This window comes from Schistosoma haematobium, chromosome 1 (assembly GCF_000699445.3).
Source record: "Schistosoma haematobium chromosome 1, whole genome shotgun sequence".
Lineage (NCBI taxonomy): Eukaryota > Metazoa > Platyhelminthes > Trematoda > Strigeidida > Schistosomatidae > Schistosoma > Schistosoma haematobium.
In genome coordinates, this window is record NC_067196.1 from 9288695 (window position 1) to 9305387 (window position 16693).

At 35.9% G+C, this 16693-nt stretch overlaps 1 protein-coding gene across 1 annotated transcript; it reads right to left on the reverse strand.

Annotated features, from left to right (window-relative positions):
* Positions 1–283: 283 nt before the first annotated feature.
* On the reverse strand, positions 284–15229 carry MS3_00001963 (uncharacterized protein). Its single transcript, XM_051209494.1, has 5 exons — positions 15094–15229; positions 12540–13390; positions 10680–11485; positions 8498–8750; positions 284–7931 (listed from the first exon to the last, which is right to left on the reverse strand). The coding sequence occupies exons 2-3, from the start codon at positions 13383–13385 to the stop codon at positions 11276–11278; spliced, it is 1056 nt and encodes a 351-aa protein (XP_051073072.1). The 5' UTR covers positions 13386–13390; positions 15094–15229; the 3' UTR covers positions 284–7931; positions 8498–8750; positions 10680–11275.
* Between the last annotated feature and the right edge of the window lie 1464 nt (positions 15230–16693).

The following is a 16693-nucleotide window of genomic DNA, read 5'->3' on the forward strand; positions in this document are numbered from 1 at the left end:
AGTCATGATGAAGTATGAAGTACGATAATGAACGAGGGAAAATATATATATATCCAAGAAAAAACACGAAAAAAAAATCACAATGTTTAAAAAAAAATAAAAAATAAGGCAATGATATATAAAAATCCCAAAAAGGAACAGACTCACAGTTGCAATTAGGTGTACCAGATCACGTCGGGTTCACCAATGATGATGTCACAAGTATTCAGTGTTTGACAACGCTTCTACCAGTAACACCTTCTAATATATTTCGTTCCCACCAAGAGAAATCAAAAGACAGAGTCGAGGAGATCGGAAGAGTATATTTGGCGATGACCAATACACCGGAATTCTCTGATCTAATCTGGCTAGCGATTGCGGTTGATGTTGAGCACGGCGTTACCACACGTGATCTGGTGCGGATGCCTGACCGAGCGCCTTCAGCTAGATGAGTCCACTAAAACATATGGTCAGCATCCAATGTCGAAAACTTAGTGCTATTTATTTTGGGGATTTATTTACCGCTACAACACAATCCTAGTAACTTGTCATGGTTCACCTCCACTTGTTATCAAGCGTAAACCCCTCAATCGTATATTCAGCCTGAACAATCATGCGATGGTGAAACGGCACTACCTCCTCAACATTGCAAGTCCTCACTCGACTTTAACTTCAGTTAATAAGGGTAAAGTGGTTGCAAACAAAGCTGCAGTATAGAAGCCATAAGTTTGATTGGCAAAAAATTCGTCCAACAATGATCACTCACACATTTTTATTGGTCGTATTTAAATTAATTTTGTGTTATCACTCGCTGCTTCTGGGATCAAGTATGGTGAGGATGTTTCACAGAGTAACATCGTCTGCGCTACAATGATAAGCTGTAGAACATTTATATAAATCGCATGTTACTAACACAACTTTTGAACGATCATTTCAACAAGTCTCATATAATTAAAGTTGCACAACTAAAGGAATTATAATCTGATATGCACATGCTGGTCGTGTTTATTTGCTCGTGCGACTATCCTACAGGGAATAATGGAAGCTGAACTACTTGTAGGGAAACCAATTCCGTAAATTATTCAGTCAGAACACACTAAACGGAAGTTGTATCTTCTGTATTTAACTTGTGTAAGCGCCGAATGATGTCCCAACACCCATACTAATTTCTTTGCACTAGTATGAGGGAAAATACCTGCATATCGAAGAAACCATATGCATATCTTTAGAGTCCCCAATGTAACTGATAACCATGATTACAGGCAAGCATCACAGGAATCACTGCGCAACATATGCCAGGAGTGAATCACATGACCTAAGAGTTAATTCCGATGACGGCTTTGTGGTGTATAATACCAAAACGGACGTTACAAATTGACGAATATTTGAAGGTAGATTGTTAAAACCCACTGCCTGGAAAACCATACATTTTATTGACAGATAATTCCCATTTGAACATTAAAATTAAAACACGAAGTCCAGCGAAGGGATCTCTTTTCAACGAATTTATTATCGAGCTGTACAGTCGTACATTATTACGTCATGGTTAACTGTGTTCACATTTCCTCACGGAATTAGTACTTTTACAAAAAACAAAGAATGTACATATATATACGATTGTACAGCTTGATAATAAATTCGTTGAAAAGAGATCCCTTCGCTGAACTCCGTGTCTCAATACCTTTTATGAGAACTGATAACTGGTTCACAGTATACTCGCACTGCCCTTTCCGTGACGACCCAGTTAACTCACCAACTGTTAGTTTATCCCTTGCCGCACTTGATTTATAACTACAAAGCTGCACAGATTTCTTTCTTGTTATCTTACATTTGGTGCAAGTAACAACATGCACGGTAACACAAGTAATAAAAGTGGTTTATTTCGAGTTCTGATTGGGCAGATTGTTAGATCAATGTTATTACGCACCATTGGTGTGAGCACTAATGGACTTGTACAAATAAATCGCAACATGATGCCGGAACGAGTAGAACCTATGATTTGTAGTGAGCAGTCATATAAACACTCATGAACCATATGTCCCGATCAATCACAATCTTCTCAACCAAACTCACAATCCTGAATTTCAGAAATTAATCCAACACCTTAATAAGGAACAAGAGGAAAGAACTATATGATAAATTTCAGCCTAAAGATGAAGTATTCCCACAATACGTATCATTATTTTCTCAAGACAAACTTTAAAAGTTTGACTGAGAAACGAGTCAATGTTGATCAGTAGCGTGAAAATGATAAACAGCCCAATAATACTGACAACATAGTAACTAACATAGTTTATAGGAAATAGTACAGAGAATGGTACAAATACACATATAAATGAATTCAAGATATAATGTTTGGAATAAAGAGCAGATTACCTCATATATATCAATGGAAAAACCCTTACAAACAGCAGGAAGTGAGTAATCTTTTGTACATGTGGAAAATGGGATATTAGTTTAAATACACATGAATCTAAGTATACATAATAAATATTCGTGAGAAATGAATAGGTTAACATTGAGATTTGTGAGAGTGAGCATGGGATTTCAGTGAATCAAAAAACAGACTGATTGTCTATTTACAAGAGACTAACAGTTTTTCAACGCCCGCAAAAATCAACTATGCATCCATTTGCAAGATAGCTTGTAACGTTTCCAAAGTTATTCCTTCGCCACCATGCTCAACCTGAGTAGTTTTAAAATTAAACACAGTTTTGAATTAACCAAATTTTATTACAACATATTTATGAAGTAAAGTGTGACCAACAGAAAAAAACAGGTACGCTGTGCTAACTAGTGTGAGGACTGAGACTCGGTTTTTGTTTTTGTTGACATTACATACATTTTTACACTTGAAGATGATACATGAATGATATTAGGGGTAGAATATGCTTGGAAATAAGTGTAGTGATCCGTAATTTAAGCGATAGATAGATCATTGGGAAGTATTCAAAGTGACATTCAACCTAAATTACAGTCACGTCCTTCAAGAAAAAAATTGGATGTACGCTAATTTTTTGAAAGTTACAAAACGTTTAAACGGACGCATGCGTGTTTACGACAATATCAGCTGACTACTTTCTGTTAACCCAGATATAATTGGATACATGCTGTTAGCAGGACATAGATCGGATTAAAGCATGTTCCGTGAGTGAATGCGTTGGTGGATGCCGATTGGCTGTTTCTTATCTAATCAGCGCTAGTCGGTACTTAGAGAAGACTCTAGAATCTTCCCATGTAAAAACTATAAATATACAAACGTTTCTCTTATTGTGCTTCTTACTTCCATCTACCCTTGTTATTTGGGATATAATTTCTTTCCTGTTCAACCGTGTTGATTTGGGGACTTGTCGAGTGAATCGGTGTCCAAGAATACTAAGCAATAGAAATAGCTAGGTCGTAATAAGAGAAATTATAACACAAGCGAAATACAAATCTCAACAGTTCACTAGACTATTTGAAACGATTAGTCCCTTTGATAAATTTGAATACAGTAATAAGACAAAGATTATTAGATCTATGTGATAATCTTTATTATATAGAATACTAATAAGGTGTCAAAAATAAGCGATATGAGGAGATAATGGGTACTTGATTATTTGTGCTAACTCAACCCCTCAACATAATCTTTCATCTGAATTGACAGCAATGACTAGAGAATGTGAATAACATTCTCATACTGTAACAACAGAATACGACGCCAACATAACCATTGACTGTTAAGTAAACGAAATATAAGCGTCTATTGAGATGTACTGATGGTTGAGGAACTCACATAAGAGATCAAACCGATGAGCGATGGAAATTTACTAAATCCTGAGTCACATACAAATAATGTTTTGCTATTCAATTTCTGCTCCTAGTTTGGCCACTTACACAAGTTTATTTCATATTAATTCTCTTTTTATCAAATGACATAGTGATTATCAATCAGTCAATTTATATCCTTTGTTAGCTAGCTATCTATGGGATGTTGAGTAACGTAGAAAGTTAAATCAATGTATTTGTGTCATATAATAGAATGACAGTACCTTTACGACTATAAAATTAAAAATTTCAAGAAAATATCGGGACGAAGGGTAAAATTTAAAGGTTGAAACGTGCAAAGATTTAGAAGTCACACGTGTAACATTTACACTACGGAGGCTAGAAAGTGAACTTCTAATGGAATTAATAAGTTACAGAAGGTAATATAAGTATTCTCTTTAAAACATCGATGCAACAGTCAATGTGGTTTGTATAACTTACATTAAAACGGTCTCCATTTGGTTTAGTAACCAAACATACACCAGGTGACACTTCTGTAACAGATACACCAGGAAAAAGGGTGTTGAGATCAACCACATCTCCATTTTCAGCCAGTTGAGCAAGTATTTGTTCTTGTTGTGATAAGATATCATCATTGTTAATTTCAGATTCTTCATTGGTTTGAGATTTTGATGGCGCTTTTGACTTCGAAGATGCACCTTTGCGTCTGTCTGAACTTGGCTGTTTAGGAGCAGTTACTGCCTTAGTTTTTTGTTCAGCATTGGTTGATTCGTATTCATAACTTTCACCCTGAAAATCGACTTCTGACTGATTTGCTTGTTGAGAATCAGCTAAACTGACAAGATGACCTGTGGGGCGATGAAATAGACGACCAGTGGCGGCTTCCATAACCAAATCACTAGTTTGACCATTCTCTGTTAGGACTGTGAGGAAAGCACCGCTGGTAAGCCATTCATCAGGTACTGGACAACCTAAACCCCCCTCGGGAAGGAGAAGCTAGAGAGGAAACAGAAATAGTAAAACTGTTCAATGAACAGGCGATGAAAAGCACTTTTATTGATATTTTTTGAAATATAAATTGGTAATTTCTTTCTGAGATATTTATCAACACCTCAGGATTTTACTGCTGTATACACTCCAAAAGATGAATCTTGTCCCAGGTTAAGTGGAGTTGAACCACAATAACTGACTAGAAGATTCACATGGAAATTATTTTGTCTGTATTTTCAAACAGACTGAAACAAACCTATAAAGGGATGATAGATTTGTTTCGCAAAATACTTCTCCCTATCCTTAATTTTCTCCAAATATCACTTCATTTGTGCGGCGCAGTGCCAGTATTCTAGTTTGTCAAAATTTAAGTGTTTTGAATAAATAAAACAAGGAAAACTAAAACCACCCACGAATTCACAACTAAGTTTTAAGTTGAATTAAAACAAAGCTACGTCTCATCTATAGTTTATTAAACGCTCCTATCGTTAGTAATTATCATAACACAGTTTTAACTACAGCTATGATTATAATCTAGAATTTAAAAAATGATTCGTAGTGTTTGAACAGAGCACCATAATGTGGATATACATGCTAGTAAAAGTGTAAGCAAGGTAAATGTGAAGAACTGAATTTTCGGTTGGTGAAAACTACGATTCTAGTATCACTATACAGAGAAATGTAAATTCTCCCTTAAAAAATAAGTACCACTACAAACGTTACGCATACTTTCTAAATTCCCTATAATAAAAAGCTTTTTTCCGAAACTGGACATTATCTTTAAGAACACGCTACACCAAACAGATAAAACTCTAAAAGCATATATACATTTATAAAAAGGCGTCTTAAATCACTTGTTTCATTCCTAGGTATTACGAAAAACATTTTAAATGAAACAATATTCCTGAATATTTCTTTTTAAGCTATAGAAATTAAATATCATAACCGATATATGAACAGCAAAATCCACTAAGTATTTAATGACTTGATACATACAGTTTGACTGTCGTTTGATGTACTGGAGAGATAATCAATACTTTCAACTAAAAATATAACAGATTATTAAACCAATTAACAAAACTCCTTAACCAAGAACATGTTCATATCCTTGGAGTGAGCCACAGTTTCATTTGGTTGTTAGCGATACTAGTCAGACGAGGAATTTGATGTAGGTTGAGCAGCATTAGAAACCAGAATCACAATTGAGTGCTTAACTCATCAGGCTACCGTTAAACATTTGAAAAATGTTGCGACATACACTAACGTAACTTAGATTTGTATAGATGAGGCATTTCTTGTGAAATCTGAAGGTGCTATTTATCTGAACGAATTTCCGTCAACAAAGAGCAGCTCAAATCTATAACGTGGATGCATAAAAAGTACAATACTTGAAAAAAATCGTGGATATCAAATTTTACTTACTAACTCCTCGCCCAATGACACAATATTTTGAGAATTATTATCAGTTTGATTTGAAACAGCAGCATCGCCAAAGTGTTGAACTGAGTCTTCTGTAGAGGCAATGTCACTGCGCAAAGTTGCATCGACCTCATCATCCTCAGCTGTCTCCATGGCAACCACAGCACGTTTCTGATGTCCGACACTACCCTTATCAGAATCAGATGCAGCCGCTGCTGCTGCATTTGCTCTTTGAGCTGCCAATATTGATCGGAAACGCCTAGGCAGGTATTCTTCACGTAATGGTTCTTTCACGATGTATTTACCACAAGGTAGACCTAAGGCAGCAGACTGTTCCTCTGTATCCACCTATGTACAAGCAATAAAGTACTGGAAATTACTACAAGTAAATAAGTTACTTAGATCTTCCAAAAAATCTTAGGAATAAACGAAACATTATTTGTATAACTGACAGACCATAGTTGTTCAGTTTTAAAATAACTTGAGGGAGGTTACTAAAAACATTTCATATATTTGGATACTAAATGACCTACAGAAATACTAACAGATAAAACAAATATTTAAATGTAATAAACGTTACGAGATAATTAACCGATATATGTTTACTGAGAAACTTGTGATTGCTAGTTGGTGTTTTTAAGGAAAAAAACTGAGTCAAAACATATACTGTTGCTATTCCCTATCACGAGACATCGTAAAAATATCTAAGATTCAACAATATTTCATGTTTACCATTTTACACAGAATAATGAAAACACTGTTTTTTTAGTGGATACAGTTGCAATGATTAAAATAGACAGTAATTTAGGGGCGTAAAACATTCTACGAGTAGATACTAACACCAATAAAGTTTACAAAACAAAATTTCTAAAAATCATCAAACGATGAAAAGAGTTGATTCAGCAAAATTTTGTTTGGAAGAACACGATAATCATGAGGCTAAAATAAATGAATATTGTGTACTGATAATAAAATACAGATTATTATAACTCGATAATAGAGCGAATAGCTTACAGTGATTCTTGCTAACACAAGTTGGATTGTTCACTAACTACACACAAACAAGAACATCGCTCTAGATCATGATGAAAGACTGTAGGTAGATTAACTGGACCATTTAATTAAATAATAAACTATAGGTAAATGGTGACTTGTTTCGTAATGAATTTTCCACATTTCAAATAGGAAGCGATGACAAGAAACGTAAAGAAAGTTCAAAATGAAATGGATGCTCACTGAGGATATTTACACGGCAAATTAACCTGAACTTGAAAATGGGAACTATCAAATGAATGATATAGCAATTAACTCGTAAAATAATGGTCTTGAGTTGAGTCACGTGTGGAAACATTAGTACACATTGTTGAGTCTGAAGCTACAGCGAAACATGTGACTAGTGATACATAACTAGATACATAACATAGAACATTTACTCACTAAATAAAGTTACATTACAAGACCTTAAGCACCTATAGAAAAAATGGATTAAATATTTAACTTTAATCCTAACATAATCAACAACAGGAAGCGAAGTCTCTTGATAATACTTTTACCTAGTAGGGCAAAGACAAAATAGTTCAGGGAGGAGTACCTAACCTTAACTATGATTGCACCATCATCATCATCTTCTTCTTCTTCTTCCTCGGCATCATCTTCCTCATCATCATTGTGAGCCCTATTCGATTGAGCATTGGATTTTTCTTGTGATTTTACATCAGAACAATTTTCTTTATTCTTCGAAGAGCTACTTGTTTCATCGTTATCGTCTTCACCATCTGAAAAGAAAAGAATTTGACTTTAGTCGTTTCGTTGACAACTAAAATGCGGTTTTAGCAGAACACGTTTTTAATCAATCGGTGGATTAGAGCAATTCAGTTTACTTCTTTGAAACTCAAACAATATGGAGATTTTTACTCCTGAAGTAAATCACTAATTAGAAGTTGTTACTTAGCATGACTCTGATATTATTAAAAACCATGAAGGACAGTTACATGATCAAGAAAGCACAAATACAGACTACTTAGCTATAAACCTGAGTTCTGCTAATCATTTATATGTAATTTAATTAAAGCGGATAGTTATGATTGATCAGAGTTGACAAAATTATCATAGAAATGCTTGAATTAATTACTATAACAAAAACGCAAGGCGATCGGTATACTATTTTGAGATTTTAATCATTAACAACTTAGTCACACGACTAAAACATTTAATTAAGCAGCAGAAAAATTATTTATCACAATTCAATAAATCTTATTATTTCTCCCGTTCACATTATATTCATCATCGGATAATAAGAGCATTTTGTAAAAAGAATAAACAAACAGAATTTGCTTGTCACCTTTTCGATTTTCTGAATCCATTTCATTTGACTGCTTTGATTTTTTTGCTGTCCGTGGTTCTAACTGATCGCAGAGAAATGATCTAGCACGTTCTACTAAACTCAAGTAATCCAAAACAACACGAGGCACTTGAGGAAGAGGAGGGCTACCATGTTCTGAACGTAAAAGAAGATGATCCCATGGACTAATTAATTTACACAAACGTGGTGCAACAAATTCAATTAAATCATCATCTGTAGCTTCAGAAACAGCCTTAAAAAGAAAACAAAGGATACAGAATCATTAAACATTGATTATAACAACTATGTTCACTTACAATGAGAAAATCCAGCTAATGATATATACAAAAAAGCCTATGAGAACTTGAATTCGGCACTCAGTTTTTGGTTTTGGTAAACGCTCGTTTTTTCGAGGTATGTTGTAAAACACGTTCATATCACTAAATCCGACTTACGATACACAACTTTATAGAAATGGTATTAACATTGGGAGTAAGCAATCTCAAGAAGATCCGAATGGCGAAAAGCAGGAAGCCAATGGAAAGCTCTAGTCGAAAACGGGTTACTGGAGATGTACACCTAATTGGCAACAACTAAACAGGCATGAAGACGATGTGAAAGGTCGTGCATATTGATTTACGATGCTGTGGATTCTGTTATACGAAGATCAATCTTACCTGACACATCGCCCATATTTTCAAGTATGCGAAATCTAACATTCTGAATATTTTAAACGGATTATCACTATGAAAGAAGAGAAAAGCTCTTGATAATGTTAGACGAATGCTCATTTTGAAAGTGTAGTTTTTGCCCTACTTACACAGTGATAAGGAAATGACTGTCTGATTTGAGCATCCAATAAGTAAATGGATAAAACTATGATAAAAAAATATATCAGCAATGTTTCCGATCATAAGGTGGTTCAGTATTAAAAGTAGTGAGTAGTGAATTGCTGGGTTGCAAGTTCGAAACCCGACCCAGAAACGGAAGTTGGAAGTCACATAATAAAATTAACTCTGACACAAAATGCATGGCTCGAAATAGAAAACATGAATCTGAGCTCGGTTAACGATTCAAACTAAGTTGTTGAGATCAATGAAGAAATAATTTACGCTTCAGAACTTCAGATAGTATATTAAAGTACTTTGAACAAATTAGTAACCGTATGTTGCAATCTTTAATACACAATGTTTGTGCAAATAAATCAAAAGTATACGTGTATAGTGGGGGGTTTACGATTCACATAAAATTTGAGAAAAACTTATTACACAACAGTCAGCTTTTTACGATCCCAGTATGCGATAAATGCAAACAAGCCGTAGAAATTAAAAGTAGACTAAGTTCATAAAGTAAGAGTTTTCAGTACCCTATCACTGACAGATAATTCAAGGACTCCATATAGATCCTGTAATCATTCAGAAAAAATAAGTTAGATGAAATTAAATTATGTACATATGTCCCAGGTTCTACGTTGTGTATGACTGACTGTCTGTTATGGAATTAGTAATTAACAAGTAGATGAATTGGTTTAAGTGATATACATGACTCACAAAAACTGGGTCAAAAGTCTGATCCCATCCTATCGAACTTGTTCTAAGCAGACAAATCATTGAGTTATATGGTCAAACTTATCAAACTTGATTTCTTTAGTCAAAAAAACGGATAACAGCTATAAGGAGTCATTTTATATTTTGAAGAAAAAATTTTTGACTAAATTTTATCCTGTGTTGATGTATCATCTTATTGTTGATGATGATGTGTGGTTCTCCAGGTGGACAGTCGGACAAGTGACTGTAATACAAAACAACCTTAGGTGGTAAAGTATAATAACGTTGAACTAATAATAAGTGATAAACATTCAGTTTATTACCATTACAAAAAAACAAGCAGTGTTTCGACCAACTAAACGCAATTTTATAAGAGATGGGATAAACTCCTCCAGCTTGTTATTCTGAACTTCATTTTTGGGAAAAAAGAGTAAAATTACTCTTCAATCTTTTCGATCCATTATAAATACCAAAAGTAAGGAGGAAGTGAGATAGTCGGAAAGAAAATAGTAGATTGAATGATATTTTTTACGGGATTTAAGAGTACAAGTACGACTGGTAAAGTTCGGAACTCGTTTAAGATTAGAAAATAATAAACTGAAATAAAACTAATTCAGCATAACATGAGAAACTACCTCTTTTAATTTGGCTCTGCGTCGAACACTAGCCATGTATGGATTGGCCCAACGGCCCCGAGGTCTACCGCGGTTTGGTCCATGAGCAATACTTCGATGTCGTGCGACTCCAGCACGAGAAGTGAACACTTTAGTGCACAAGGGACATGGCCAACGTAAACCTAAAATTAATATAAACCGATTTATGCAGTTCTGATGAGGATATAATTTCTTAAATATCATAAAACTAACTCAATGCTAAGCAGTATCATAATTAAGAAGAACTACCATCGCAACGACAGGAAGACCATAGCAATACGTCTCATTAAAAACGTTAATGATGTTGAAATCAAAACAATACATAAAAGCGAAGAATTTAGTACGATCTAACCAGACGAAAGCTTATAAAAAGACAAGCCAGATGTATATTTACTGGTTGCAAAACTTACTATGTGTATCAATAGTAATAAACCAATCAACAAGGTATAACTTATCTAAACGATCCCAACACATAAAGATGTTCGATATTCTTGAAATTTATGAGCTTATATCTTAAGATTTAAAATTACAGAGAATAACAAGTAAAAAATATAGTAATAATCGTAGTGTTAAATAATTCATAGTGAAAACGAAGTAACAACTGAAACCGCAGAAATGTTGATAGTACATAAAAACTTACTTCTATTCGTGCCATCTTCGGACCAACCTTCATCCGAAAGTCCATCGTTAATATAATCAGAGTAACCTCCATCGGAGTGCTCATCTTCCTCACTTGACTCCGGTTTAGATGTCAGATCTTCTAGACGCAAATGTTTATAGTCCTTAACCTGAAAATACAAAAATCACCTACAGATGACCTATGCAGGATGTCGTAAAAAATATTCGGGATACAATTGATTACTAAGCATGGGAAATAACCTGAAGGCAACAGTTGCCATTGATCGCTCATTAAGGGCTTTATCGACCAAAGCGGTAAACCCACTAATCGTATTTGATGAAACACAAATATGGGTACAGATTTGAATACTTGGCTACGAATCATATTCTAAATATGAGAGGTTAATGATACTACTCATTCTACCAAACTGACGCGGAGCAGTATCTGAATCTGAGGCTTGGTAGCATAAAGTCAGAAGCCTTAACTACTGAGCCAACGCTCCACCATTAAGTAAGCAATGATCCTGATTTTTATTATTTATTATTTAAACGCATAAACATAGATACGAGGAGGTAACAAATAGATATGTGCCACATAAATCATTCGATTTATGTGAGGACTGGAATACTGCCCGGGTACCCAAACCAAAGCAGATGGTTTTCTTAGAGGCCACACCCGGAGCCTTCACCTGAGGTCTAATCCAAAAGGCAGTAAAGCAACGTAAAGAGATGAAATCCCGTGGTATCCGGTAACCAACGATTAGTTTATACGCCATTTGTCCCTTCAGGATACTGGAGCCCATGTGCACCACTGGTTTGGAATCGGGGTATACCAACCCCCCTAGGTGGGTCCTCCGTATCCACTAATCCGGTTAAGGCGCCAGACATTCGCCTCCCGTCCTCTCAACTTCGTAAACAACAGTAACGCCACGAGAAGGCAGTGAGTAGGACTTCCCTGGCAGTGGCTGTATACGCGTGGCCATGTGAGAGCATTTCGGGAGGGAGAGTAACTCAAGTCTAAGAGAGAGATAAGAGTTTGAGTGGTGATTTAATAGTCGAAAACTCGACTGTCTAAACCACTGAGTAAAAGTTAAATAGGTACAATAATTTACGAAACTGTAGTATTAAACATTACCTACATATTATTCAAGTTCAAAATGTTTAACAAACTGAAAATTGACAAGCAGAGCTCTATGCAAAAGTACTTCATGAAAATTCCCTTACCAAGTGTTTTGGAGGCTTTGATACACGACCAGAAGCAGATGTCCGTCTAATTAATGGAAATGGTAAAACTTCTTCTTCTGGCACCTCAGGTTCAAAGTCAGGATCTTCTTCATCTGAACCACGTTTTCTACGTTTCCGTCCAATAGGTCGACCAGCTCGACTTTTTTTCTCACTTTTAACAGTAATGCTGGATCTATTTCTCTCGCCACTTAATGCTGTAGCTCCAGTATTTCCATCATCATGACGACGCTTTGCACGTGTTACACGAAATATAATGCGACGATTTGTGAGACGATTATAAATTGCACTTGGTCGAGAACCGCTGCTTGACAGTAATGCTTGATTTGTTAGGACTTGAATGATTTGTTGCAAGTGCTCGTCGGATACATCTTGTGTAGTTATGTACTGGTTTCCTTGTTGTATAATCCTAATCGGGTTTTTATTTGAACCCACAGGCGCATTTGGATCAGCAGCTGGCATGCGAGCCTGGATTTTCTGAACCTCTTCTAAATCAATGGGTTCGATATCCAAGCCTGCCTGTGGAGGCTCTTGAGGGACAACCATTGACGAATCATATGCATCATTCGCTAATTCTATTGTATTGGGTACTGATGAAACGAGCTGAACATTTTGCCCAACCACTGGTGCAAAGCCGGCAGCAGAAGTTCCATAAACCACTTGAGCATTCTGAACTGGAATTTCGTCACGTTTAAATTCTTCATTTACGAGTGATTCTGATAAAGGCTGTAACGAATTAGCATCAACAATTTGTATTTGTCTCTGTTGCCGATTCGCTGCATTGTATGCGTACGAAACAGCAGCATTATTGTGCTGATTAGAAATCATGAATTCTAACAAAGAAATAGAAAGATGAAACATTTGGTAATGACCCCCAGGTGATTTACAAGATATACATCATACAACCAGTAACAAATCCACATAGTAAGTGGTAGACGATAGAGCGAAAGCTACTTTAGGAATTAAGAACATTATTGTTAAAAACAGTGAGTTTCATGTTACTAAATAGGCAAACGGAGATAGTAATTTTCACTAAATGACGTTATGAGCATGACACACTGTGCCCAATCATATACGAATCCTCACACAACTTTGATATTTTTGTACATTAAATGTTTTATCAGTATGAGGTTGTGGAGATTATTAAGTTTTTGATTAAGATCATGAACCGACTGATGTTAGACCACCATTGAAAACCTGGAAGCACTAGACGGTCGTTTCGTTCTAATATGGGACTCCTCAACAGTGCGCATCCACGATCTCGCACGCGGGATTCGAATCCAGGACACTCGATCTCGCGAACGAACGCTTGACTTCTAGATCACTGGGCCGGCATCCAACGGTGTTAATGCCTAACTTCAACCAATTCACGAAATAGCGCGACTATCTTCCAATGTCTGTGGTAGATACCGATAAGCTACACTGGTCATGGCATCTCACTAGAACTCCCAGAATTTCCTCGACAGTGCTTCCAGGTTAGCAAAGGCGATCTAACGACAAATGATTCATGATCTCGATCACAGATGTCTTAATGGGGATGAAAAGCATTGATAGTTAAAACCAAATCTTAAATCTGGATGAATAGCTTAACAACTGCAATAAATAGTACTACAAACGCCATTTATTGAATACTTTCAAACACCATGCTATATTAATTAACGATTATATAAAAACCGTTATTGTAATGAATCTTAAGTCGAAAAAGGAATATGCAGTTATATCTAAAATATTAAGTGGGATTAACATGGAATTTCAAGATGTTGGAAAACGGTGTTAACAACCCGATTGTCAATAACCAAAAAGTAATGGAAAACTAACCAAACTGTCAGAGTTAGAAATTAGTATGGAAAGTTTGAGACCAAATTGGACCATTTGAAACATGTTTATCCAAAAGCACTACTGTTATTAACTTCGTATTAAAAACTAAACACTGGAAGTCTTAATTCCAACAATTTTTGAGTGGCCTGTACTGATCATTCGTATCAAACAATAAGTCAGGTTTAGAGCTTACTGGAAACGCTTGGATATTCCGCTCAGACACAACTTCTTAATGACTTACGAATAATTTTATTTATTCATGAAAAGCAATGCTTTATGCAATATAACACCAATACATCAAACCAACCTAATAAAATTCGGTACTTTTTTACTATATCCCTTTGCACTAACCATACTAGAAGTACATGGAATCCTAATCCTATCTTACTCAGCTGATTATGTTGTTAATCTACTCTTATGTTAGCCAGCACTGAAATTGGCCATCCGTTTGTATGATGCAGATGCTCATAAACAAGAAACTGTCCATAAGCAAAACAGATACAAGATAATAATCCACGATTCCAAATCAAATAAATACTTTATGAACATTAGAATATTACAATTAGTGTTTGCACCGATAAGTCAGGGTCAGTTGAAATTGAGCTACAAATATCAAAATCAAAACATTTAGATACGATAACACACTCAATACTACCGCTTTAGGTGAGTAAACAAACGGAAATTTTATCAGCTATGAAACCCTTACCAACCATATTACCAGATTCTGTACAAGATTATTGGACAACTTAGCGTAACATCATAGCGCCAGCGGGACTTAAACATTTACGAAACAATAAACTTAGGAGTAACAACAAAAACCAAACAAGCAATTTTAAATGACTTGTGACAACTGAATTACAACATAAGAAAGTCTGACTAAGCTTAGCTATGTAACTTACAGGACTTGTTGAACACAAACTATAATTAATTGAGACCTCATTTAAACAAAATTACGATAGAAACTGGAAACTAACCTTTTTCCAGTGACCTCGTAGTCATGAATAGGACGACACTATTTTTTGTAATAATTTTCCCCTAATTTTTTTGAAATACCTGAACACAAACTGACAGTGATTCCGAGTTCGGATCAGATTAGCCACCATAGTAACTTCAGTCAATCTTACAACAGGACGAGTAGGTTAATTCCCACTGATTTTAACGTGAAATCATTTGTTCGCAATTATTTCGGAATATCATTCAATTGCGTCCAACTTTCTGAAACCAGGTTAAAATTAAAATTTGATTAAAGCTGGTGTATCTCTTATGTTTTGCCTGTGAAAACTCCAAGGAATGCAAATCCAGACTCAACCTCATGCGGTGGCTGAACTTGACCCTCTTCTCTAATACCTAATGGGTCCCGACTATTTTCATATTTCCAGAGAGAAGTGGGAGTGACTGGGGGCTACGTGGTAATAGCAGAGTTCGCAACTGACAAACAATACGAGTTAAGTAGATAGTGGGTGGTTTCTCTATTGACTTAGTCAACAATGCTTGTCAAATAATAGAGTTGTCTTAGAAATAATCTTCCTCTGAGGAAATTAGATGACAGACACCACAGGTATTTGGAGTTCTGCTACGTCTTTACACGCAAATCAAAGGATACAAACTCAGTCAAATCAGAGGTCAGAAATAAAGGATTTCGGAGATGTATTTGAAAAGTCATGGATGTGTGGAGAAACGTTTGGTACGAGCTGGCTAAAAGTTGCAAAGGACTCACAGCTCGGCGTGCCCACCGATGATCCGGTACTTATGCGTGTACGAGCACCTTCAGTGTCCAGTAGAACTAATGGGGTCAGCAACAATGTCGAAGACTTAGAGGACTATTGATTTTGAGGATCTGTCTACCACTATAAGATGCTCCATGTTTTAAAGTAAACTTCAGGGATTTATCTGGATACTGACAATTTGCAATATATATAAGGCAAAGTATTCACCGTTTCCCATTTTGTCAATAGTATATGACACGTCTAAGGTAAAGAAAATCGGGCAACATGAACAAATTCTAACTCCGCCTGTAGCTCTTCTAGAGTCACTGCCGGCCCCAAGCCCGGGTCAAGGAGGAGGGTTGGGCATGGAGTTAGCGACCCCATCCAGTAGAAAACTAACTCGCTAAAAAAACGCTTACCAGAAAAAAATAATTCAAACCATTTTAAACCTGCCCTGGGAGTTAGAAGGTCTTCATTTAGAAGAATTATGACGTTTCATGGTGAACGCCGAGTTCCTTCGGAAGCCACGAGGCCGATGCCCCTTCTAACAACCAGAGCAAAATTTTTTATAGGTACATGGAACGTTCGAACAAGGTGGGAAACCGGGAAGAC